This window comes from Ceratotherium simum, chromosome 3 (genome assembly GCF_057802395.1).
Source record: "Ceratotherium simum simum isolate JZ-2026a chromosome 3, ASM5780239v1, whole genome shotgun sequence".
NCBI lineage: Eukaryota > Metazoa > Chordata > Mammalia > Perissodactyla > Rhinocerotidae > Ceratotherium > Ceratotherium simum.
In genome coordinates this window covers 70120952-70146413 of record NC_141902.1, presented here as the reverse complement: position 1 = coordinate 70146413, position 25462 = coordinate 70120952, and the positions used below count along the sequence as shown (strand labels likewise).

At 34.5% G+C, this 25462-nt stretch overlaps 1 protein-coding gene across 1 annotated transcript in view; it reads left to right on the top strand.

The window, feature by feature from the left end:
* The window catches only part of IREB2 (iron responsive element binding protein 2), a 48421-nt gene that overhangs the window by 19653 nt on the left and 3306 nt on the right, over positions 1-25462 (top strand). Inside the window, exons 4-21 of the mRNA XM_004421867.3 lie at positions 299-436; positions 1543-1761; positions 4120-4189; positions 4673-4856; positions 5905-6044; positions 8214-8385; positions 10844-10944; positions 13263-13379; positions 14725-14884; positions 15589-15724; positions 16905-16989; positions 17344-17500; positions 17824-17948; positions 19575-19679; positions 19769-19911; positions 22498-22645; positions 22731-22853; positions 24906-25091. Of these exons, the coding sequence (XP_004421924.1) occupies positions 299-436; positions 1543-1761; positions 4120-4189; positions 4673-4856; positions 5905-6044; positions 8214-8385; positions 10844-10944; positions 13263-13379; positions 14725-14884; positions 15589-15724; positions 16905-16989; positions 17344-17500; positions 17824-17948; positions 19575-19679; positions 19769-19911; positions 22498-22645; positions 22731-22853; positions 24906-25091 (2509 nt within the window). The remainder of the gene's footprint in view (positions 1-298; positions 437-1542; positions 1762-4119; positions 4190-4672; positions 4857-5904; positions 6045-8213; positions 8386-10843; positions 10945-13262; positions 13380-14724; positions 14885-15588; positions 15725-16904; positions 16990-17343; positions 17501-17823; positions 17949-19574; positions 19680-19768; positions 19912-22497; positions 22646-22730; positions 22854-24905; positions 25092-25462) is intronic.

Here is a 25462-nt window from a genome sequence, read left to right as displayed (position 1 = left end):
AAATCATCTTTTATGTTATTTTTGGCACATCTACTCCTGAGCACTCAAGGTCTCAGGTAATATTTAATGTTAATTCTCATTAAACCAGGATACATCTAACTTTGGATAACAAATACATTATCAAAGATGAATACAAACTAAAACGGGATACTTTTAAAATATAAAAATGGGTGGTGAACAGAATGTAGTCATCCCAGAAAAGAATATAAAATATAAAAATGAATAAATGCATATTAATCATTTGAGCATATATAAAAGAACAATTAGAATTGTAATTTGATCATTCTTTATTTTTTAGTGGAATACCGGCAATGGTGGATTTTGCTGCTATGAGGGAGGCAGTGAAAACTCTTGGAGGTGATCCTAAGAAAGTCCATCCTGCCTGTCCTACAGATCTCACGGTTGACCATTCTTTACAAATTGACTTCAATAAATGGTACTTGAATACAGATATTTATAAAGACAACCATGCAAATTAACTGATAACCAACCCACTGGAAGTGTATGATACAGAGGAAAGAGTGTAGAGAAAAAATATATGCCAGAGTAAAGTATACTACATTTGATATTGATTAATATATAAAAGGAAAAACTGGTAAAAAGTTTATGTTGGTATATTTCTGCTGCCATTTTTGATAGAAATGTATAAGCCTAGAACCTCATTTTGGAGTTAATATCTGAATTCAGTCTTCATGTATTTCCTTTTTGTTTTTTAACCTACGTCCCTTCCAAAGAGAATCTAAAGATGTGAGTCGTAAATGTCTTTAATTAATTGGTGAGTGAAAACACTGAACTTACTAAAACTGTATTTTCCTTCTACTCATTTCAGTTGAAATTTCAATTGAAATTTATTTCAATTTCTTATATTTAAAAGGTCCCTTTGACCAAGGTGAAACTGGAGAAGACGTGATTCTGTTGTCATGCTCCAGCTTTTATTTTACATTTGCTGGAGTAGAGGTATAAGACTGCGATTTAGTCATGTGCCACATAGCAATGTTTTTGGTCAACGACAGGCTGCATATATGATAGTAGTCCCATTAGATTAGTACCATATAGCCTAGTTGTGTAGTAGGCTATACCATCTAGGTTTGTGTAAGTATACTCTGTGATGTTTGCACAATGACGAAATTGCCTAATGATGCAGTTCTTTGAATTTGCCCCTGTTAAGCCATGCGTGACTGTATTACAAACCATGAGAGCTTTTGCCCTCCAGATTAAAACTATGGCTCTGAGCTTCTTTTAGATTTTAGCTGAAAAAAATGTATTTTGTAACTTAAAAGTTATTTAAATTGTTATAGAAGTATATGAAAATGATTTTATTTGGCACTTAGAATTATGTTTCATCTCCATAAATTTAAATTACCTGTTTCACTTTTTTAGGTAATCTGAAATTTGCTTTTGAAACCTGAGTTAAGTGATATATTAACCTTTGAACAACATTCGGTAAACTTCTAGATAGCATTACTAGTGTGTATTTTTTGAAGCGCTAAATTTCTGTCACTTTTAAATGGTTTTATTTTGTTTCTTTTTTTGGAATGATAGTGCAATACAGAATGCTCCAAATCCTGGAGGTGGTGACCTACAGAAAGCAGGAAAGCTCTCTCCACTTAAAGCGCAGCCTAAGAAGCTTCCCTGCAGAGGCCAGACTGCCTGCCGAGGATCGTGTGATTCTGGAGAACTAAGCCGAAACTCAGGAAAATTTTCTTCACAGATTGAGAATACACCCATTCTATGTCCTTTTCATTTGCAACCAGTGCCTGAGTATGAGATTTTTTTTTTTTTTAATATTTATTAATGCCAGGTTATTTTTCAGTTAAGGAAATCACATTTATTCTCCTTCCCCTTCTGATTCCTATTAGATTGCTTTCCTACTTACTATGTTGGGTTACATATTTATATGTATTTTCTATTGTACTGAAAGAAGCAAAGTTAATTAAAATGCTAGTCTCTAAATATCATTATCTGTTTCTGTTCCTTAGGAAGAAAACCTTAAGGTTTTTCTGTACATGTATTTAATTTTTTTGACTAATGTGGGCAGAAAAATGAGATCTCATCTTAAACTGTGAATTTTTTATTTTAGTGAATTTGTGCCATTCACATGCTCTTGATTCATTCATATTTCTTTTGTGAATTCCCTATTTATATTTTTTAGCTTTTTTCCCCGTATTAGGAGATTTCTTATTTTTTCTTATTACATTAAGAACTCTATATTACATATGATACCAACTTAATGAGCCCATTTAGATAAGTGATTGCCTATATGGTATTAGTAAGCCTGCCTAGAAGAGATCCTATTTTTAGGAGTTGGTTCAATTTCCTAACAGGTAATTTTTCAAAATAAGAGAATTCTATGACTTGAATTTTTATATGCTATAAAATTTCCTAAGTCTTACTCTTATTTTTGAGAGAGCTATGTTGTTTATCCTATGGTTAATAAACTGTAAAAAAAAAAAAAAAAATTTATTAAAAAATGGCTTAAAATTTTTAAAGTTTAAAAAAATTTAACACGTTTAAGATTTAGAATAGCTAAAAATAACACCCACACATATTTCATCCCAAATGCCAAATAAAACATTAATTCATTTGTCCCTACATTGGATCTTTCAAGTTCTATCTAGTTTTCAAGTTTTTGGCTCAATATTTCTATAAAGCCTTAGGTTATAATGGCCTCGTGTTTGAATTCAATATAATCTGTGGGTCCTTTGCCATCAAATTTTGACAATTTTATGTAATCAGCTCCTTATTCCTGCTACCTAGTTGTCCTGATTGTTAAGGACATGCTGACTTTTGAGATTAATCTCTCTTCTCCTGAAAAGGAGGATTTATTGATTCAAAAATCATTGATTTTTTTGGTTGTCTTTTTATAACTGGGAGATTATGAAGTGCTAAGATGATATATTTTTATTTCTCAAAATCTAAACTGATGTAACATTTGTATTCAATTTTGACTGTAAATTACAAAATATTAATATGAGTTATATTCCCTGGCTATATGAAAATAGTAACTCTCTTTTGGGTCCTTAAGTGCATCAATGAAGTATTAATTATAGACTCAAACAAGAAATTGAGGGGTAGAAAGTTGAGAGCAGATGTTTGGCACTTAAAATCATTGCCTAATTTGAAGTCAGGTTATGAGCTAATAAATGGTACTTTGTAACCATACGTGCTATGGAAGGGTGAAATAATTGGAGTGGCCCTAGACAGCTGTGTTCCCTGAGGTCCTGAGAAAAATCTCATTAAGATGTGCTTGGCTTCAAATAATCACTCAGCAATGAATTATTAATCTTTGTTTCCAAAAAAAATGTTGATAATTAAACAACTGTAATTATCTGGACCCTGGAGGACATGTATAATTTAAGTTATATTGATATTCTAGTCAACACTTAATCACCAGCTGACAGGTGACATAAACAACTTAAAGCTGTTAGAAATAATTTTTTAAAACTATCCATTAGATAAAAATAGCTTCCTGAAAATGGTACCATGTTTATTGCTTGGAGGTGAATTGTTTTTATCTCTTAGTTTAAATAATTCATGTAAAATATATTTATAATCCATATAAAGTAAACTGCTACTTAAACATAAAATAGAACCTTCCATTTTGGGTGAGATAAATACAAGATATTTGCCAAAAGCTCTTTTTAAACTGTAAAATGATGTTGAACTGTCTTTGTCATTGCTATGTAGTGATAGTCAACATCCATCTCACAGTTTAACTGGCACAGGAGCCGGGTGGGTGGAAATGTCCATGCTTACTGTTGAATAAGCTACTACCTTCCTTTTTCCTTGCAGTGGAAAATCCAACAAAGCTTACCATGTTATTTTTAATATGATTTTAGCCAGATCTCACAGTAATGCATGTTAAGTACAGTTTGGGACATGGGTGTGGATGTGGCTTTAATATACCCAGTAAAATAATAAATCCTTTTAATAGCTTTCTGATGTTTTACTTAAAGCAGAACTTGCTTGTTGGAGAGAAAATATGAGAAGTCTAGTAAATTGCTGTTCCAAGAATTTTTAAAATATGCTTGTATGTTTGTGTATAAGAATGAAGACTTAGAAACAAGGGAAGTCTTTTCTGTAATACATGCATTTAATGCCAGCTCTTCTTCCTTCTAGACCTGAAACAGTGTTAAAAAATCAAGAAGTAGAATTTGGCAGAAATCGCGAGAGGCTTCAGTTTTTCAAGGTATAAATGATTTGGGGGAAATTTTTATGTTGAAATCTATAAAATATTGATAAGGTATGGTTTTTATATCTTTAGACTAGTAGTTTTTAAACACTTGATAGCAGTAGAACCTTTTTGTTCCTTCAAAGAAAATCTTATCTGAAACCCCAGCGTATTAAAAAAAAGATAAAAACAGAGTGGCTTTGGTTCAAGTGAGCTTGGAAGGCCTTGTATGCAGAATCCCCAGAACACACTTGAAATCTGCTGTTTATCTGGACTGTTGGAACATTTTTCTTTAACTTAATTTTGTTTTAATAATCTTCAAAATGAATTATGTTTAGGTTTAGTATCTGCATATTTGTTTTTAAGTATGTACTATAAACTTTGACCATATTGAACATTGGTAAAATATTTTTGGTGTCAATAGTTATTATATCTTGATTGTGAGCACCAATTCATATAATGTACTAACATTTGGATTTCTTAAATTTAAACAAAATATAGTGGAGTTCAAGAGTTTTTAAGAATGTGGCTGTAATCCCTCCTGGAACTGGAATGGCTCATCAAGTAAACTTAGAATATTTGTCAAGAGTGGTTTTTGAAGAGAAGGACCTCCTCTTCCCAGACAGTGTTGTTGGCACAGATTCTCATATAACCATGGTGAATGGTTTGGGGATTCTGGGGTGGGGTAAGTAAATGACTAAATATATTTAGTTCTTTTTGGGAGAAGATGTCAGGAACATTATAAAAGAACATAAATAGCAGGTCTTTTTAGCCTCTTTGAGGGTGTTTTTTCATCTATAAAACAGCAGCAAAAATAGATCTTAACTGAAGTGTTTACGGACAGTGTGATATAAGAGAATTTACGCAAAGAAATTTGCACATCTCTGGAGTGATTAGTGATGATGATGATGTCTATGAAGATGTTGTGGTTACTTCCTTGTTTCAAGTCCTCAGTGTCTTCTGACCTTCTTTATAAATCCAGATTCCTTTGCATTTTATACAAGGCCCTTTACAACCTGGTGCCTCTTTGAGCATTCACCCACACACATCCTAAAGACTAGTCATTTATTTCCCTGAATGGGCTGTGCTCTTGTATGTCATGGCTTTGCACAGGCTATTCCCTCTGGCAGAACACAGTTAGTCTTTTACAAGGTGGTTTTTTTTTTTTTTTAATATAATTTTATTTATTTATTTATTTTTCCCCCAAAGCCCCAGTAGATAGTTGTATGTCATAGCTGCACATCCTTCTAGTTGCTGTATGTGGGACGTGGCCTCAGCATGGCCGGAGAGGCGGTGCGTCGGTGCGCACCCGGGATCCAAACCCGGGCCGCCAGCAGCGGAGTGCACGCACTTAACCGCTAAGCCACAGGGCCGGCCCTACAAGGTGTTTTAATTACTGACTTTTTTGTCTTTGCCTTTACACTGAGCTTCTTGAGGTTGACAGGAACTGAGTTCTATTCATACCTATATCTTGAGCATAGTACAGTACTTAGCATAATAAATACTCAATGTTTACTAAATTTAAAGTAAAGGTAAAAATCAGTTTTTTTCAGCCATGTGAGTAGAGTCATTCTTTTGAGAAGACTTGAATCCCCTCTCCACAGTAATAGCAGTGTAGCAACTCTGTAAGGGACTGTGTAAGACAAGTTCATGAACACCTAGAGATTTAGATGTTACCAAGATAAATTATCTTTAAACGTACTATGCTAATATACCTGTCTTTTTTACTTTAGGGGTTGGAGGCATTGAAACAGAATCAGTTATGCTTGGTCTGCCAGTTTCTCTTACTTTACCAGAGGTGGTTGGATGTGAGTTAACTGGCTCATCGAACCCTTTTGTTACATCCATAGATGTTGTTCTTGGCATTACGAAGGTAAGTTAAAATTGTGCTAGCTGCATAGCTTAGTGGACATTATTTTTATGTAAGTAGAGGAGCCGCATGAGAGCAGGGATTTTGGTTTGTCACTGTATCCTCAGCATCTGACATTATTAGGCACATCATCATAGTTATCATCATAGTAGTAATATCAAATATATAACACTCTGTACTAGTAAGTACAAAACAGTTTGTTGTGTCATTGTTCACTTGACATGTTAACTCATTCATTCGTCATTACAAGTCTATGGTACTATTACTGTCCCCATTTTAATTCTGAGAAAACTTGAGATACAGTAAGGTTTAATGACTTACCAAAGGGTCATAGAGCTGAATAGCAAGTGGTACAACAACAATTGTAACCCAGGCAGTCAGGTTCTTGAGTCCATGCTTTTAACCATTCATTATGCCTTATTGCCTCAATAAATACTTGTTGACCACGTGAATAAAAAATATCCTAGTTGGGAAGGATCTAATTGCATCTCCTTTTATACTTAATTAAATCATTTGCCCTTTAGAGACTATTACTTTACTAGGTAATATTTTCAAAAATATGGACTGTAGAAGTGTGATTGTGTCAAATTTTTCTATTGGCTGTTTTAACATTTCTTTAAAATACTATATAGAAACTTTTAAGATTTAAAATGTTGGCTGCATGCATTCAATACATATACTCTAGAGTTTCCTAGTGAACAATAATTTGTAACTCTCCATCCTAAATTTTTGGTTTTCACTACCTTTATTTTAATGATTAAGTCCCATTTTGTTAAATGAATGAACCCGGGAATGTTCCACACATAATTCCAGTTTGGATCCGAGAGTCTCAGCATTTTTGGTTAGATTATTGGTCTGAAGGCTTTTGGGATACTCCGCAAGGAAAGAAAATGGTATTGCCTCCCTCTTGGCATTTAGTATTGATCTTCTTTCCTAATTAGAAAAAATTTTGACATCTTACAGAAATGATTGATCGATGTATGGTACCAAAAGATCAAGAAGTTAAATTGAGAATTGCAGGACTATTCCTAAAGGAAAAGGAATATCCCATTATGTTTTTAGAGAAATCAGTTCTTTCCTTTGGACATGCTGAAAATTAATGCTGCTTTTTAGACTCCTCTGGCTATATTTTTTCTTAACAATATTACATATCTATTTTGACATGTTGGCTCTGACAATGATACAAAAATTAAATCTATTGTATATGTTTACATTTATTGACTATTTTATTTCTTATTGGAGGCCCTTTTCATGATCTTTATATGATTAATCATGTATTGCTTTTCAAAATGTACATTGTGGTACCTCATTAATTTGGTGAAAGCAGCATTTGGCTTGGTGTATCTAATCTCTATTGCTGTCATTCTCAAAAATATTACCATGAGTATAAAGAAACGTCTTTCTCTTAGGCTTGAGTTTCTACATCTATAAAAAAAAGTGTTTGGATTAAGTGATCCCTAGCAACTCTAGTATTTTAGGACTTAATATTATTCATAGGTTGAAGGTTGTTTCATTCTTAGTTAGCCCCCTGGGCACTCTTCCTATACCAATCTGAGACCATTTTACAATTTAGAAAAGGTGAGTAGCTGTTTTGGTTACTTGGTAGTAAGTAAAAAAATGATTTTAGAAGAAATTAAGTTTGAAGCTACATGTTAAATCCTATCAAAATGGAATTTACCTGTAATTAATGATGCTGTAAATATTTGGACCAGTAGGTGGAATTGGAAGAATTTTTATAGCCAGTATATAATTTTTTATTTAAATACAAAGTTTCATCAGTATATTAGTATTTCGTTAAGTCTAAGATGCCATTAATGGTTAGAAGTACCATTGTTTTATGTACTGCTAAGAAAGAAAAAAGACTACCAGCTAACAGACACAACATCAAGTCTAAGGTGCCCTGATTTCACAGATGTTAAAATGTGAATCTTAGCCATTTTGAGCTTTCAAGCCCTTTCCTACCTAACAGTAACTTCATATCACTCTTCTGTTGACTATTTATCTTAAAATACCTGCAAAACCAGAATGCGTGGATGTTTCATAAGAACAACAGAGGACCTCTTTTCTTCATTGTCACTAGTATTGGTTAAAAATTAGATTTTATAGTTTTCAGAGAATCCATGCTAATCTTAACATTGCTCATATTGTGTTTTTGTGTATCCCTTTATATAGCACCTTAGGCAAGTAGGAGTGGCTGGAAAGTTTGTTGAGTTTTTTGGAAGTGGAGTTTCACAATTATCTATAGTGGATCGAACTACAATAGCAAACATGTGTCCAGAATATGGTGCTATCCTCAGCTTTTTCCCTGTTGATAATGTGACATTAAAACATTTAGAACATACAGGTAAGAAGATATCATTAGGATAAATGTGTTACATTTCCAGTGTGTCTGAAATATTTTATAATAAATCACTGCCTTGTACATGTTATTTAATGTTCATGAAATTATCTTATTGTGAAACAGTGGCTTTCAAATAAACTGCATCAGATATCTTTAAAAAGTATTGTGGTCTTGGGGCCGGCCCGGAGGCGCAAGCGGTTAAGTGCACGCACTCCACTGCGGCGGCCCAGGGTTCGCCGGTTTGGATCCTGGGCACGCACCAATGCACAGATTGGCAAGCCATGCTGTGGCGGCATCCCATATAAAGTGGAGGAAGATGGGCACGGATGTTAGCCCAGGGCCAGTCTTCCCCAGCAAAAAAAAAAAGGAGGATTGGCAGATGTTAGCACAGGGCTGATCTCCTCACAAAAAAAAAAAAAAAGTATTGTATTCTCAAACCCTGATACCCTGTGACTCATTTACTCATTTATAGCAACTTAAGGGAATTATTCAAACTGCTAATCTTCACCTCACTTTTTCCCAATAATGATAAATACCCTGCCTAGGGATCAGAGGTTGCAATTTCATGGAAGCCAAGCTTGATATTCCCTTCTATATCCAGGAGTAGAGGAGACACCAGACAAAAACAGTTTGGGAACCAGTGCTCTAATCTAAAGAATAAAAAGCACATAATTTTGTGAAATGCAACATAGGGTTACACGTTTCAAATCTTTTTTATAGCCTCATTATCTAGGAACTTGGACCTCTCTTCTACTGACTATTTAATTTAAAATAGAAAGTACCTGCGAAACGAGAGTGTGGTTGATATTTCATAGGGCTCCTATTCAAAAAGCAGGATCTGGGGCTGGCATGGTGGCATAGCGGTTAAGTTTGTGCATTCCCCTTCAGTGGCCCAGTGTTCACAGGTTTGGATCCTTGGCGAGGACCTACTCACTGTTCATCAAGCCATGCTGAGGCAGTGTCCCACATAGAGGAACTAGAAGGACCTACAGCTAGGATATACAACTATGTACTGGGGCTTTGGGGAGAAAAAAGAAAGAGGAAGATTGGCAACAGATGTTAGCTCAGGGCCAATCTTCCTCAAAAAAATAAAAATAAGAAAAAGTTAGGATCTTTTTAAATTTGATCCACTTCCCTTTTTCTAAGAGATAATTGCTGAACTACTATCTCTAATCATAGACGTATTTTGGGGATATATTCTAGTATTCAGTTTAGGGGCAGATTATGATAAGTTAATAAGTCATATGGCAAAATGGATGACTGGTCGTTTGGAACGTTAAAAGAAATGGTCCTCATAGAATGCAGAGGTTTCTCTACACTGGATTTTGGTTGGTAGAACATTCAACAGAAATGCTTAGAGGTGCCTCATTCCTTGCATATTAATATGAGTTAATGTATTAATGATCTATTACCGTGTAACCAATTATCCTAAAACTTAGTGGCTTAAAACAGCAATAATCATTTATTGTTGCATGGTTTCAGTGGGTCAGTGATTCAGACAGGGCATAGCTGGGACAGCTTGTCTCTGCTTCATGGTTTCTGAGGCCTTAACTGCAAGACTTGAAAGGTGGGGCCAAGAATCCTCGAAGGCTTGTTCACTCGCATATCTGGCAGTGAATGCTAGCTGTCAGCTGGGGACTCGGTGAGGGCTTTTAGCCAGAACATCCACATGTGGTTTCTCCGTGTAATATGGGCTTTCTCACATGGTAGCATTTCAAGGGTAAATAACCTGAGAGAGATGGAGTGCCAGCTTGAAATCACATTGCTCAGGTTCAAGAGGAATAAACATAGATTCCACCTCTTGGTGGGGGAATGTCACTGTCACATTGTAAGAAGAACATGTAACTTGGGGTATATATTGTTATGGCAATCATTGGAAAATACAGTCTGCCACAGTTACTTACTTTTCATCAGGCTTACAGATAACTGCCTAAATGTTTAATTGGAAATTTTTATTGTTAACATCTAAATTCTTTTAATTTTTTTGAAGCTCTGTTAGATCTTTTTATCTTTTCTGCTCTGTGAAACTGTTCTTAACTTTCATTTACTTTATTTTTTTCTTTTGACTATTATATTAAGGTTGCATATTGCTTATATAGGTTGCTTATTTCACCCTTCATGGTGGGTAGTAATTTATGTTCAATTATACTGTTGGTTTTTCTTTTGCAAACTATTTTTTGTGAGTTTTATAGAACTGGCTCAATATTTCTGATCTTGTCTGTGATTGAGTAACTTTAAAGGGGGGGCTGTTAGGTATTTTATAAAGTGGAGGTTTCATGAAGGGTAAAATTTTTATTGCTCTTGAGAATAATATCAAGTACTAATTTGTAAAGAAATCTACTCTGAGTACTTAGTAATATGTAATATTTGTTTCTTGCTGATAATTGGAATTCAGCAACCTTACCCACAAAGATTTCAAAATTCCTTACTGGATTTTTGTTGTTGTTCATCATCTTTTTAGGTTTTAACAAAGCCAAACTCAAGTCAATGGAAACATACCTTAAAGCTGTGAAATTGTTTCGAAATGACCAGAATAATTCAGGAGAACCTGAATACTCTCAGGTATATACAAATAACCCACCTAATACTTAGGAGTATAAATTCTGGAGCCTGACCCCCTGGGTTTGAATCCCATCTCTAAGACTTATTAGCTGTATAACCCTGGGCAATTTATTTAGCCTTTCTGCCTCAGTTTCCTCATGTCTAAAATATGAAGATAATATCTACCTCATAGGATTCTTTAGGATTCTTAAGAGACTAAATACAAATTCATTAGAACAATTTCAGGCAGATAGTAAGTGCTTAATAAATGTTAGCTATTACTATTATTATTTAACAAATATTATTTGTGACTCTGCTTTAATTTTATTAATTTTATATAGATTTCTATTAGAGTGAATTTTATGAAGTCTAAATTTTTAGTATTTAAAATTGACTCAATTTATTGCTCTAATTTTTTTCTACTTTATGATAAGAGTACTATAATATCCTTCCAAAATACCAATTTTGATAATTTCTGCATCTGGTTAATATCTATATTTTGTAAAAATTCACTGTTAGGAAAGGGGTATACAGTTATGTGGTCTTAAATGTTAAAGCTATTTTACAATCTAAGCAAATGTATATCTACTGAAAATTTATATTTATCTTGAAGTAGGTAGAATTCACTTTCAGGAAAGTCTAAATTTTTTTTTTTCTGTGAGGAAGATCGGCCCTGAGCTAACATCTGCCAATCCTCCTCTTTTTGCTGAGGAAGACTGGCCCTGGGCTAACATCCATGCCTATCTTCCTCTACTTTATATGGGACACGGCCACAGCATGGCTTGACAAGTGGTGCGTCAGTGCGCGCCGGGTTTCAGAACTGGCGAACCCCAGACCACCACAGCAGAGCATGCGCACTTAACTGCTTGCGCCACCGGGCTGGCCCGAGGAAAGTCTAAATTTTAATAAAATTCATTTTCTAGGAGTGTGTCAGGGATCTAAAGCAACTTGGTGTTGTCGTAGGTCTGATTAACTGTTAAGCTGTTTTTTTGTTGGGAAATCTATTTTCTCATAAGCTTTATTTTTCTTCATAGCATGTATCCCTACCTGACATAAAATATTAATTCGTATGCTTGCTTGCTTGCCTGTCTTCACCACTAGAATACAAGTAAGCTCCATGAAGACAGGAACTTCGTCTGTTTTGACACTATCCCTAGCTCCTAGAACAGTGCCTGGCACAAGTAAATATTCAGTTAATATGTTAGGTGAATAAATGAATACTTATAAGTATATTGAAGGCCAGTATAGAACCTGTAGGAAGTGAGTTTTTGTGACACTTTGGGCAAATCTTTTAAATTCTCTGATCATTTTCTGGTCCCTTTTAGGTCTAAATTTTATTGAATCTAGTGCTTTGTCCACATTAAAAAAAAAAAAGACATAAAGGGAACAAATAAAAAAAAGTAAATGGAAAAATTTTGCTGGTATAGTCAAGTGGATTAAATTTGTCTATTAAAAATTCAACCAAATTAAGAAATAAAACTGAAACCCATCAGGATGTTGATTTCAAGAGAAACTCGTTAAATACCTACTTAAAAACAAAATCGAGGATCATCTGGATCCATGAAATGAAAGTATAAGAAAAGCAGGTGTTGCAATTATGATCAATCAGAATAAACAGGGCTGTTAAATAATGATGAAAGCCATAGGGAAGAAAAACTTAAGTGATTATATCCAAATGTACAAAGGAAAAGGGTAGAAATACCAGAAGAAATGAATGGAAACCTAGCTGGGAGGTGGGATTTTAACAAAATAAGATTTTTTTAAACCAAGGAATAAAAGTATGGTCTACAGAGTCTGGCCGGCTAGACACTCTGGAACCAGGAAGAGAAAAACCTTTTCTCTGTGTCCCTCCAGCTCCCTCTGTTGACCAGGCTTAATATCACGCAAGCTGAGAAAGAAGAAATGTTTACTAAAGCCCACCTCCATTATCACAGAGCAGGCAAAGAAGGGTGAATTTGGAGCTCAGAAGCAATAAATTGATAGCTGGCACAGGCATCTACTTTATCATCAGTCATATGTGAATATCATCAATCATATGTGAATACAATATTTGTGGGAAAAAAATTGGGGGAACAAAATTTATACTGTTGATATTGTGGTAGTTTGCATACTATCTGCTAGTCTTGTTTTTAGCTAATTTTTTTATGTTATGTTTCCTAAGTTAAATGGAGTTGTTTTAAAATCTTTATTTCTGGGTGTTTATTTCACCATTAAATTGATTAAAACAAATGTGACTAAAACAAATGTGACTATCTTCATTCTGCTTCAGAAAGTAGTCCTTGAATTGGAATCTCTACTAATTCTAATTCCTTTTCTTCCTCTTCTCTCTCATTTCCTAGGTGATTCACATTAATCTGAATTCAATCGTTCCATCTGTCAGTGGTCCAAAAAGACCTCAGGATAGAGTTGCTGTGACAGATATGAAAAATGATTTCCAAGCTTGCTTAAATGAAAAGGTAGATTACCTATTGTTATCTTTATTTGTCAATACACTTGGTGCTAATTAAGTAGTAAGGAACCAACAGGGTGACCCATAAACTCAGTCTCCTGCCATATTTTTATATGTTATGGCACATACCAGCAGCTCCCTCTTTTTCCTTCTGTCCGAAATACAAGTCAGTGATTTGATGAGCTTATTCCCAGGTCAGCTGTGAGGATCAGAGGTTGATTATGTCTATTTAAATTAATTAAAGTTAAAAATTGAGTTTCTTAGTCACAATAGCCTCATCTCAAGTGCTTGAATAGCTACGTGTGGCTATGGGTCTTGTATTGGACAGCATAGATGATGACTGTATCGTCACAGAAAGTTCTATTGGACAGCACTTATCTAGAGTTTTGTTACTTCCCAGACTGGGGAAAAAACACTATACTGTGTAATTACTCTCATAAAATCAGGTAAATGTAACAGAATAACAAGTGACCTCTTTGACTTGGGGTTTGTACTTTCTAAGAATCATGGCTTCAATCCTGTCTTTTTCTCTATTCTGAGAACTGGTAGCTGGCTTTCTTTTCAGAGCCTTTCTTTTTATAACTTGTTGATTTTTTTAATGTGAAAAGTGTCCAACTTGTGCAGCAATAAAATAGTGTAATGAGGGGCTGGCCTAGTGGCATAGTGGTTAAGTTCACACGCTCCGCTTCAGCAGCCTGGGGTTCGTGGGTTCAGATCCCAGGTGCGGACCTGCACACCGCTCATCAAGCCATGCTGTGGCAGTGTCCCATATGCAAAATAGAGGAATATTGGCACAGATGTTGGCTTAGGGACAGTCGTCCTCAAGCGAAAAGAGGAAGATTGGCAATAGGTATTAGCTCAGGGCCAATCTTCCTCACCAAAAAAAAACAGCGTAATGAATTCCTGTGTATCTTGCTTCAACAATTACCAACTCATAGCCAGTCTTCCTTCATCTATTCTACACACACACACACACACAGGATCATTTTGAAGCAAATCTCTAGCACCATTTTTATCAAAGAAAAAGTATGTACCATCTCTTGAGAATTACTGTGAGCAGGAATGAGTAGAGAACAGCAAAGCCAAATAAGATCTGGATCCTGAGTAGTTGACTGGACTCACTCAGTAGATAAAAGCCTATGAACACCACCAGCTTCCTTTCGTGACTATTCAAATTATGCTTCAGCTAAATTACAACTACTGAATACCATAGACCTTCAGCATCACTCCCAAATAGTCAGAACTTTGAGTGTTAAATCATCAAATGTCAAGAATCTGCTGTATTTTTTACCAATCTTTTTTCTATACATATCGAGAATACTTAGTTTATATTTATGTGCAAATTTGTATAGGTTGGATTTAAAGGCTTCCAAATTGCAGCTGAAAAGCAAAATGATATCGTCCCTATTCATTATGAAGGAAGTGAATATAAGCTCTCTCATGGATCTGTGGTCATTGCTGCAGTTATCAGTTGTACCAATAACTGCAATCCATCCGTCATGCTTGCTGCAGGTAGGTTGTGGTTTATGGCCATATGTTTTCTTTATCTAAATTGTTTTTTACTTTTCTGTTATGTTCACTTTCTTGGATTATGCATGAGTGAGTGTCTATGTTTGATATTGAGAGACTTTCTGAGATTTTTAGGTTGTATCTGCTGCTTCTGTTAATTTAGAAGTATAGTTAATTAGTGAAAATCTTGATAATCTACTAGAAGTTTATCATAGTGTGCTAGACTCCATTGAGAGTATAAAGGAAGTAAAAGATTATTGACAAGAATTGTAAATGAAATCAATTGTATGTACATGGAACAATGCATTAATTGTATAAAGTCATGTACAATAAATGTTAAATTGTTAAATGTAAAAGTTTATTATGATTATGACATTTAAAATGGTTCAGTAAATGATATCTATTCTGTGTGTGCATGATGTTATATTATTATATATCATTTTTTTCTATTTGTCTGCATGTTGCCGTATCAAGCTGTACCTTAATATTTTATAATGTAAAGGCTAGTATATCTACTACAATTTGTTTTAAATGAAACAGATCAATGAATAAAATGGACAAAATAATGACAGTAAATTAATGAGTTTGGACTTTTACCCTAACATGAATTGGAGATCAACCTGTTAAATAAATGCTTTCTTGCTTCGTACTTTAATATGAGGGAAAGAAACACTGCCATAGTAAATCATTGTTCATTGACTGTGCAGGTCTTTTGGCTAAAAAAGCTGTTCAAGCTGGTCTACATGTTAAACCTTACATAAGAACAAGCTTATCTCCAGGCAGTGGGATGGTTACACATTACCTCAGTTCAAGTGGAGTATTACCGTATCTGAGTAAGCTCGGGTAAGTGACAGTTATCACTGTTTATAATGATATTGGTATTCGGCAGTGATTGAAGCTGCTTATTAGGACCTTTGATGTACAAAGAGAAAATGGAAAAAATATGCTTTAGTTCTACTTGTTACCTTGCCATTACCACACAATCTGAGGCCTTATCACTCAACAAACGTTTATTGGGCATATTCAATGAGCAAGGCAATGTGTTGCCTACAGAGAAGTAGGAGATGTGATCTCTAGTTTGAAGATGGAAAGACAAGACAAGCAAGTAAAATCAAGTAACAGTGACAGACAGTATAAGGGATGGTACCAAGTAGTGCATAATTTCCAATAGTTGTGTAGATCTGTTTTCAGAAATGAGTGAAATCTTATAAGTTACGTTATTAACTGAGTAGATTATGTTAATTGAGGTTTTGTGAGGTTATTGGATCTATTAAGCACAGGTTAAGTTATCCCTGAACTTTGGGGAAAATAACTTTTACATTTCTTATATACTTAAAAAAATAATTGATGCTAAGTTGGTTTTCAGTGTATATTTTGGGACATATTATCTTACATAAATCATCAGTTCCTTTGCAAGCCTGATAAATATTAGTGTTTTTTTTTTGCTTTTGGAAGAGCAGCTGAAAGTAATTTTAATGATTATACCTGTAATTTTTTAGTTATATCATCTTGGAATTTTTGTCAGGGACTGTTCTTGGGTTTAATTGGTTGAGAATTGAAAGATTTACTCCCGTCACAGTATTCAATTACAATGCCTTTTTTGGGGCCTTTGATCAGATTGTTATAGCCGGGTCCTCTTGAAACTTTACAGTTTAAACCCCTTTGGATGGAAGTCTAGTATCAATTTTTTGAATGGTCATGTTATATTCCTAATAAGTAGTAGTTGAGGAATTTTCTCATGGAGTATGATGGGTTCTGTGTCAGATTTAGTTAACCAAATCTAACTAGGGAATGTCCCAAGTATTAAGGATCTTCAGAAGTTTGCATTCAGTACAAATAGCATGCCTGAGATGCAGACTTGATTGCTCAAAAGCTGTGAAGTGAACATATTGATGAAGGTTAATCCATGTGTCATAAATATTCTCTTAAGTAATCTTAGCATGGTGATGGAAATGAAAGATAAGACTTGTCTTTACAAATGTTGTGATGTTCTGTCCAATCACATGTATGTTTTCAAATGCAGATTTGAAATAGTTGGCTATGGATGTTCGACATGTGTAGGAAATACAGCACCCTTATCAGAAGCAGTTTTAACTGCAGTAAAACAGGTAAGCTGTGTGGCTCCACTAAGACATCCAAATGGGTTTTCTTAACTATATTTTACTATTAAATTACAGAAAATATATATTGATATATTTGTATTTCTGTAGTCCTTGCACCTCTTGGGAAGAGTAACCTGTCAATCTTAAAATGATCATTTTTAGATTTTTGAAATAATTTTCTAATAATACAAGGAATTATTTTTAGTTTATTTACAGGATCGATAGTTCTATACCTAATGGTTATATGCTTTTTGGTTATCTTGCTCTCGGAAATGTAATATTTGAGATTGCTTATATATGATTATCCAAATTTGTACCATCTCTTAAGTTGAGTATATTTGTTTGTGTATTTTTTTTCAGGGTGATTTGGTTACTTGTGGAGTTTTATCTGGAAACAAAAATTTTGAAGGTCGTCTTTGTGATTGTGTTCGTGCCAATTATCTTGCCTCTCCACCCTTAGTGGTAGCTTATGCCATAGCAGGCACAGTGAATATAGATTTCCAGACAGAGCCTTTAGGTATCTTTTCCTTTATATATATACTTATACACCTGCACACGTTTCTTTTTCCCTAAAAGTTGTTGTATTTTGAAATGCTTCTTAGACCATTCATTCTTTAAATTATTTCAGGAAATCTTACTATAATGTATAGTTATTAATTTCTCTATTCATATGAAGAATACAAAATGTGCAAGTAATCATTAGTTCTTCCAGCTGCTTAAGCTTGGAGCACTCTATTGTATAATTTACTTGGTTTCTATGATATGCCTTTGAAAAAATGTTCACATCTTGAGGGAGTTATTTTTTATACTAAATCTCAAATTAAGATTTTTTTTAACCAGGTACCAACTCTACTGGCAAGAACATTTACCTGCATGATATTTGGCCTAGTCGAGAAGAAGTTCATCAGATAGAGGAAGAACTTGTTATATTATCCATGTTTAAAACATTAAAAGAGAAAATAGAGGTAAGATTCTCATTTGTTTTTTAGTTTAATAAAGTGGCAGTGTTTCTTTATTTCATGCTGCTTGCTTTCTGAATGGAGTAAAAATTTAAATTACATTATTTTAAATACACAGTTTTTAATGAGGGATAGTCACTTTGTATCTGGAATCTCTAATATCTAAGAGAATAGCTTAGAGTATTAGAATTGATTTTATTTACTTATTAGAAATCTATAGCAAGTATTTATATTTGGCATCCTGAATATGAGCACACTTCATAGAAACTGCCCTTATTTGTCGCTCCCATTCAAATGGTTCAAATTCAAAAGAAAGAAGAGCAAATAATGAAATCTCCCTCTCATCCATTCCCTAGCCATCTCCTTCACCTCCTTAGAGGCAACCAATGGTGTCAGTTTCTTAAGCATCTTTCCAGAGATATTTTATGCACATACAAGGCAAATACATATAGTCACACTTTGTTTTAAGAACGGAGAATATAAATATGAGGGCATAAAAAGTATTTATTTACTTAACAAATATTGAGCCCCTACTATGTGCCAGGCACTCTTCTAGGTGTTTGGAATATATCAATGAACAAAACAGTGAAAAAAATCTCCTGGGAAGAGGCAGAACTGTAAACAGAATAATTAGGTAAAGTATACAATGTGTTAAAAAGTGATAAGTACTATGGAAAAATATAGACCAGGGTAAAGAGAACCAATTGTGCAAAATCTGGGAGTAGATTGCAGTTTTATAGAGGATGGTTGAAAACATGACATTTGCGCAGAATTTTGAAGGAAGTGAACAAGTTAGCCATATATCTGAACAAAGAGCAGAGCTTTCCGGTAGAGGGAACAGTGTAAAGGCCTTAAGGAGGGAACCTTAACGAGGGCAGTATGGCTAGAGCATAGGAAATAAGGATGGTGATAGGAAATGATATTAGAGAGAAATGGAGGTCCTGATTACATAGGGAGTTTTAGGCTCTTATAAAAATTTAGTGTTTTACTCTGAGTGAAGTGAGATGGGGAGCAGTTAGAAGGTTTTGAAAAATCAAAAGGATTATTCTCTCTTTGTATTGAAAATATGTTAGGGGGAGAAGGTTGGGTAAGAAAGATAGAATCAGGAAGACCAATTATAGTAGTCCACAGTAAGAGACGGTAATGGCATGGACCACTGGGGTAGCAGTGGATGTGGTTTGAAGGTAGAACTAATACACAGTGATGTGGGACAAATATATTGAAAAAAAGCATGTTATTCTCCATGATAATATTCTTAAAGGTTAACAGCATACCCCACAACACACTTAATCTCTCTTTAGCAACATGTATAGATCTTTCTAAGTTCTTTAACTTTTTTTGGATTCTGTAAAATCTTTTACGTTCAATTTATATTGAAACTTAACTCTTACGGTGTTCCTGGAAATCTGGTGTGCTGGAATTTGATAAGCAAATATTTATTCATTCTGTCCAAAAATGTCATAATTTTATAGAATGCAATATGTTAGCTTTCTTTTCAAATGGATAAGGCTTTTTTTTCTTTTGTCATTCTAACCTAAATACTGTTTTATTCCCTTGATCATTTTCATAAGCCTCTTTTTCTGACTCCGTTTTATCTTTCTTGTGGTTCATCAACCAAAACCATATTCACAGATGGGAAATAAACGGTGGAGTTCCTTAGAAGCACCGGATTCAGTTTTGTTTCCATGGGACTTAAAGTCCACTTATATCAGATGTCCTTCATTTTTTGATAAGCTTGTAAGTACTGTTTTACTATTTGATCTTTTAAAGATTGTCATGAACTAAAAAACCTCATGAAGAGTTAAATGCCTTCAACTTTTTTTTAGACCAAAGAGCCAGTTGCACTCCAGCCCATTGAAAATGCCCATGTCTTATTATATCTGGGGGACTCTGTCACGACAGATCATATATCACCTGCTGGAAGCATCGCTAGGAGTAGTGCTGCTGCTAAGTATTTGACAAACAGAGGGTATGTGTACATGGTTTTAAGGTGTTTTTGTTTTATCTTCTTTCTCACTGATTAAGATGCTTCTACTGGTCATGTTCCTTTATCCAGTAAATACACGCTGTCATAGGTGTCTAATTGTTAGTGTATTTGACTTAAGCAGTAACTGGGGTACCTGTTGTACCTGCATTTGTTTATAACTTTAGAAACTGAAATTGCTATTTTAAATTGACCCCTTGTAGTCTAAGCAAACAATTGCTTGGAAACAAGATTTTTCTTTTTCAATGCTACTTTGTTGAAAAGTCACCTTGGTTTGACCTATGAAATAAAGCCTGATCAGTTGGTTCTAACCATCCTCCTATTGTTGGAGTGTGAAATTTAAACATGTGTTTTGTGGGCTATAAAATGTACGTGCATGAGGCTAGGTTTGATCTGTATCAAATCATTGACAAGGAATTTCTGCTTCTTAAGCCTAAAATTTTAGAATAATAAATGTGAATGTAAAGACCATTTATATAGGAGATAAAAATCTAAAACTAGAAAGATTTTATTTCATTTCTACATGATTAATAATGTAGAGTTGCTCTGTTATCAAAGAACTATTTTGACACCAGAGACCAAGTTTTGCTAAAGACAGAATTTGTGGTACTGCTGCCTGGTTAACTTTTGAATGCTTGTGCTATTCAAATGACAAGACTTTTCATTGAAATATCTTATAAAAATCAGTGTTATGTAGCGTGGTTTGACGTGTAGTAATACTATATAGCTCTTACTATAATCTCATTAGTGCTGTTGTGAAATTTGTTTTTGAATTTATTTTCTAGTTAACCATAGTTTGGTATGAATTAAAACACTTTCTGGTAGAAATTGCTAATAGCAATTCCATTTGGTATAACTTGAGGAAGATGAATTAGTTTGTTATACACACGGCTTTTATTTATACTGGTGAGAAATAAAATGTTTTCTTTCTCCAAAATAATTTTTGATTGCAATTTCCATCTTGGTCATAATCATGACATAGTTTTCACGCACACACACACACACACATGTAACCACTTCTCTCAAATATACAATTTTCTATTATTATTTCTGATATGGATTTCTTAGCACATTTAATCCAGTAGTTGTCATCAGTTAGAATTTTTTTTTAAATAAAGGCACTCAAACCTCCTCAACCCCATTCTAAAGTAAGAAGTTTAGTACAAGTTTAGAATATTTGTTTCCTCTACATAAAAGACCAAATTAAAGGCTGATAAACGTTGGTTGTTGATTGTGGAGATGCTTATGCTTAGTTGTTTCTTGTCCCTAAAAAGTCATTTATACTGTGACCAATCTGGTAGCGTTGCCACTCGTAGCATCCAGATTATGGTGTCTAAATACCATTTCCCAGTACAGGCATCTTGGCAAAATGATTGATTCCAGATTTGGGACCGGAAAAGGTACAAGATGATTCTAGTCATCTTGTACCAAAAGCAAAAGAGCTATCAGAGACTATCAGGCTTCTGTCAAAAGGTCTCAGGAGCCAACTTTAACCAGTCAGTGTTCAAAGATGGGACATGTTGAGCATCAATAAAGAATAATAACTAGAATGGATTGAAACATAATATATTTAAATCCATGAGTTCATAATAATAAAAGAAAAAGAAAACAAAACACCAAGTTACCTTTGGAAGGTGATAGGGAACCATCTCATTATTTAACAATCAAGTCAAGAGCCTTTCCTGTATGGAATGTATTTCAGTATAACCAAATCATTAATGAAGGAAAGTTTGTCTTTATAGAAGTTTTCCAACTAAAAAAATGAAGAAAGAATGATAGAATTAGAGTATCACCATTTTGTAATCCCTAATGAAAAATCAATCTAGACAATGATGATCAATTGCTGGTAACGTTCCAGAAAGAGACAACTGGACATTATGTGCCTCCTGATGGACATACGACCTATGAAGCATTGTTGAAAAAAATTAAAAACACAAATCTTACAAAGCCACTAGATCTGACATCTGGTTTACAAGAAATACAGGGGAACAAACAACATTTGAAATGACACCATGAAAATGCCATCAGCACAATCTGTACAACAAATGACATAGTTTCTTCAGATAAAGTATAAGCAGGGACAGAAAGGAAGAGGGAACATATAGATTAAAAGAGACTTGAGATCAACTGAGTGAATTTTTGAACATATTTAGATCCTGATTTGAACAAACCAACAAAAAAAGTATGGGGCAAATCAGGGACATTTGAATATTGACTGGCTATCTGATATTAGGAAATAATGATTTCTTTCTCTTTTGGTATTAAGATAGCATTTTTTAAGAATCCATATCTTTTAGAGAAACATACTGAAATGTATACAGTTAAAATATGATATCTGAGTTTGATTCAAAATAATCTAATAGGGGATGATTATAGAAGCAACAGAGTCCATGAGTTGATTATTACAGCTTTGTGATAGGTGCTTAGGCATTCGCTGTTTTCTCTGCTTTTGTGTACACACTTGAAATTTTCCATGATAAAAAACATGTTTTCAAATAACTTTTACAATTTAATAATGTGTGATTATATTCCATCTGAAATGAAAACTGACTTTTCTTAACTTTCTTGTAGCCTTACCCCTCGTGAATTCAACTCTTATGGAGCCCGAAGAGGTAATGATGCTGTGATGACGAGAGGCACTTTTGCAAATATCAAGCTTTTTAATAAGTTTGTTGGAAAACCAGCTCCCAAAACAATTCATTTTCCATCAGGACAGACGGTAAGGATGTATACAAAGTATTTAGGCAATTGCTAACTAGATCAAAATTTGTATTAAAGATCTTTGTGTTTGTTTTAATCTACAGCTGGATGTTTTTGAGGCTGCAGAGCTGTACCAGAAAGAAGGTATCCCACTGATTATTTTAGCAGGAAAGAAATATGGTTCAGGAAATTCAAGAGACTGGGCTGCCAAAGGACCATATTTGCTGGTATCGTTTCTTAAATTTTATCTTCTTAAACTTCAAAGAGTTTTAAATATTCCCTTTGTCAGTAACATCCTATCAAAGTTTTTTTTACTCATTTGGATTTTTTATGCTTATTTGGATCTCATATTTGTGGGGTTTTTTAAAGTGATCTTGTATAATATTTTGTATTAATCTAGTTGCATTTTAGTAGTCTGAATTTGAGTAAACCTACATCAGTCTTTTCTTATTTGATGAAATCAAAACGGTAAAGGGATGGGCCGGCCCCGTGGCTTGGCGGTTAAGTGCGTGCGCTCCGCTGCTGGCGGCCGGGGTTCGATCCTGGGCGCACACCGACGCGCCGCTTCTCCGGCCATGCTGGGGCCGCGTCCCACGTGCAGCAACTAGAAGGATGTGCAGCTATGACATACAACCATCTACTGGGGCTTTGGGGGAAAAGTAAATAAATAAAATTATAAAAAAAAAAAAAAAAAGTAAAGGGAAAGGAGATTCTGTCTTAAATTATTGCTTTAAAATAATAATTATTTGTACCCATTGGTAATTTTACTCAACCCCTTTTCATTTAATTTTTTCTGATTTGCTCCATCAGGGGTTAACAGATTCAGAGATAGTAGGCCAAGTTTTTTTTTATGAAAAAAAGTTTTTTAATTTATCTCACTCCAAAAAATTAATAGAAAACACAATAATAAAATCAAAAAGTGTATATTGCAAAATCAAATGGAAGCAATTATAAGTATTGTGAATATTAATTGTAGGTATAGGTTCCCTTTTTTCTGAAAGTTTTTCAGTCTTTGTTTTTTATGTTGGAGGCTTTCCTCATATAGTTGGTGATCCTTGGCTCTCCATTCAGTTAAACATTAAAAAACTGATTACAAGCTGTGGATGTGGGCTGGGTTTTGTCAGAGGGCCTTAATGTAGATAATTGGATGATAAGCTACCTTTTTCATTGAGAAAGCCTTGTATGTCAGTATCTAAGTATTTTCTCTGAGGCCATTCAGTTTCTCCAAGGAAGGAGACCCATTCAGAACACAGACTTCAGCTTAATCCCCTGTTTCCAGTGTATTCTCACCCCAGCCTTCCCCTGTGCGCAGTGGTCCTCAGTCTAAAGAATCCATCCTCAACAGGTGATGGCACTCCCAAGGGGCGAAAAATGGTTCTTAGGTGTTGGAAAAAATCATTCTCTCTTTATATATAAAGTATAGATGTACATTTAGTACATAGATATACAGTATATTTATGGTATTAAATTTTGGGGGTGGACAGTGAGATGGAGGCTGTGATTAGGGGAGAATATCTAAAAAGGGCTCCTTAGGGGGAAATAATGAAAAAAAGTTGAGAAACATGGGTCTAGAGCCTCTCTAGCTTATTTTCTCCAGAGAGTAAACCTTCTCTCTTCTGGAGTGGGGGGTTGAGTGGGAACTGAGCAGTAGAGCTTACTGCTTTGTCTAGACTTCTAGCTAGTACCCCAGTGTTCTGAGAACCTCATGCCTCTGAGTCTCAAGCCTTTTCTAGGTTCTTTGTTGCAAATTGGCTCAAATCTTATTGGTATCACTCTCTAATTTTCAATTTATCATTCTGTAGTTTCAACATTGTCTGCTAAGTCAGTTACTTAATCTCTATCTTCTAAATATTTTATAGAATTCACTCATCCTGTTCCCTTTGTTGCTGTGGTGTTATGCCTTTATTCCTTTATTTTAGTGGCATTTCAAGAGGGAGTGACATGTACGTTAGATCCACCAGGATTAAACAAATCCACCTGAGCCCTATTTGAGGTCCAAGCAGCTGCCCCCACTTACAGAGCTCTTACTATGTGGTAGGCACTGGCAGTACTTAACCCAGAGTGGCAAAGAGGCAGTTAGAATAAGTTAGGGAGCTGCTTAAAAATATAGAAAAAGTTAAGGCTTCTGAAAATACTTTGATACAATATTGACCTTTAGTATATGGGGTATTAGGTTAAAAGTTTTTACAGACAGGCCAAAAGTAGAATTTTTAAAATTCTAAAATGCTAAATTAACTTTCAGAGATGATTGGAAGAAATAAAATGCACATTTGTTGCAGGGTGTGAAAGCTGTTTTGGCTGAAAGTTATGAAAAAATTCACAAAGATCATCTGATTGGAATTGGCATAGCTCCACTTCAGTTCCTTCCAGGAGAAAATGCAGATTCCTTGGGCCTCTCTGGCAGAGAAACATTTTCTGTAACATTTCCTGAAGAACTGTCTCCTGGAATTACATTAAATATAAAGGTATCTTTAAATTCTCAAATATATGATTGTGTGCTATATACTCAAATAGATGGTTGTAAATTGAATAAAAACCAGTTACTATAAATTGCATACTAATGTCAGTTAGTGAACATAAGTTGTAGTTTAAGATGGCTCTGTTTTCTCTGTACTTAAACCAGTGTTAATACAGTTGATGTTTTCTGAGAAAAAGTAGAAAGCACTGGATACTTAGTCCAGAAAAAAGAAGACATGAACTTCCAGTTACATGCGTCAACTGCCTTTTCCTAGTTATCAGCTCTTTCTATCCTGATCTAATTTTAATCCAGACATATACACCCCACTCCAAAGAGAAGGCAAAGTTGAGCATTCAAGGTTAGGGTAACGAAGACTTC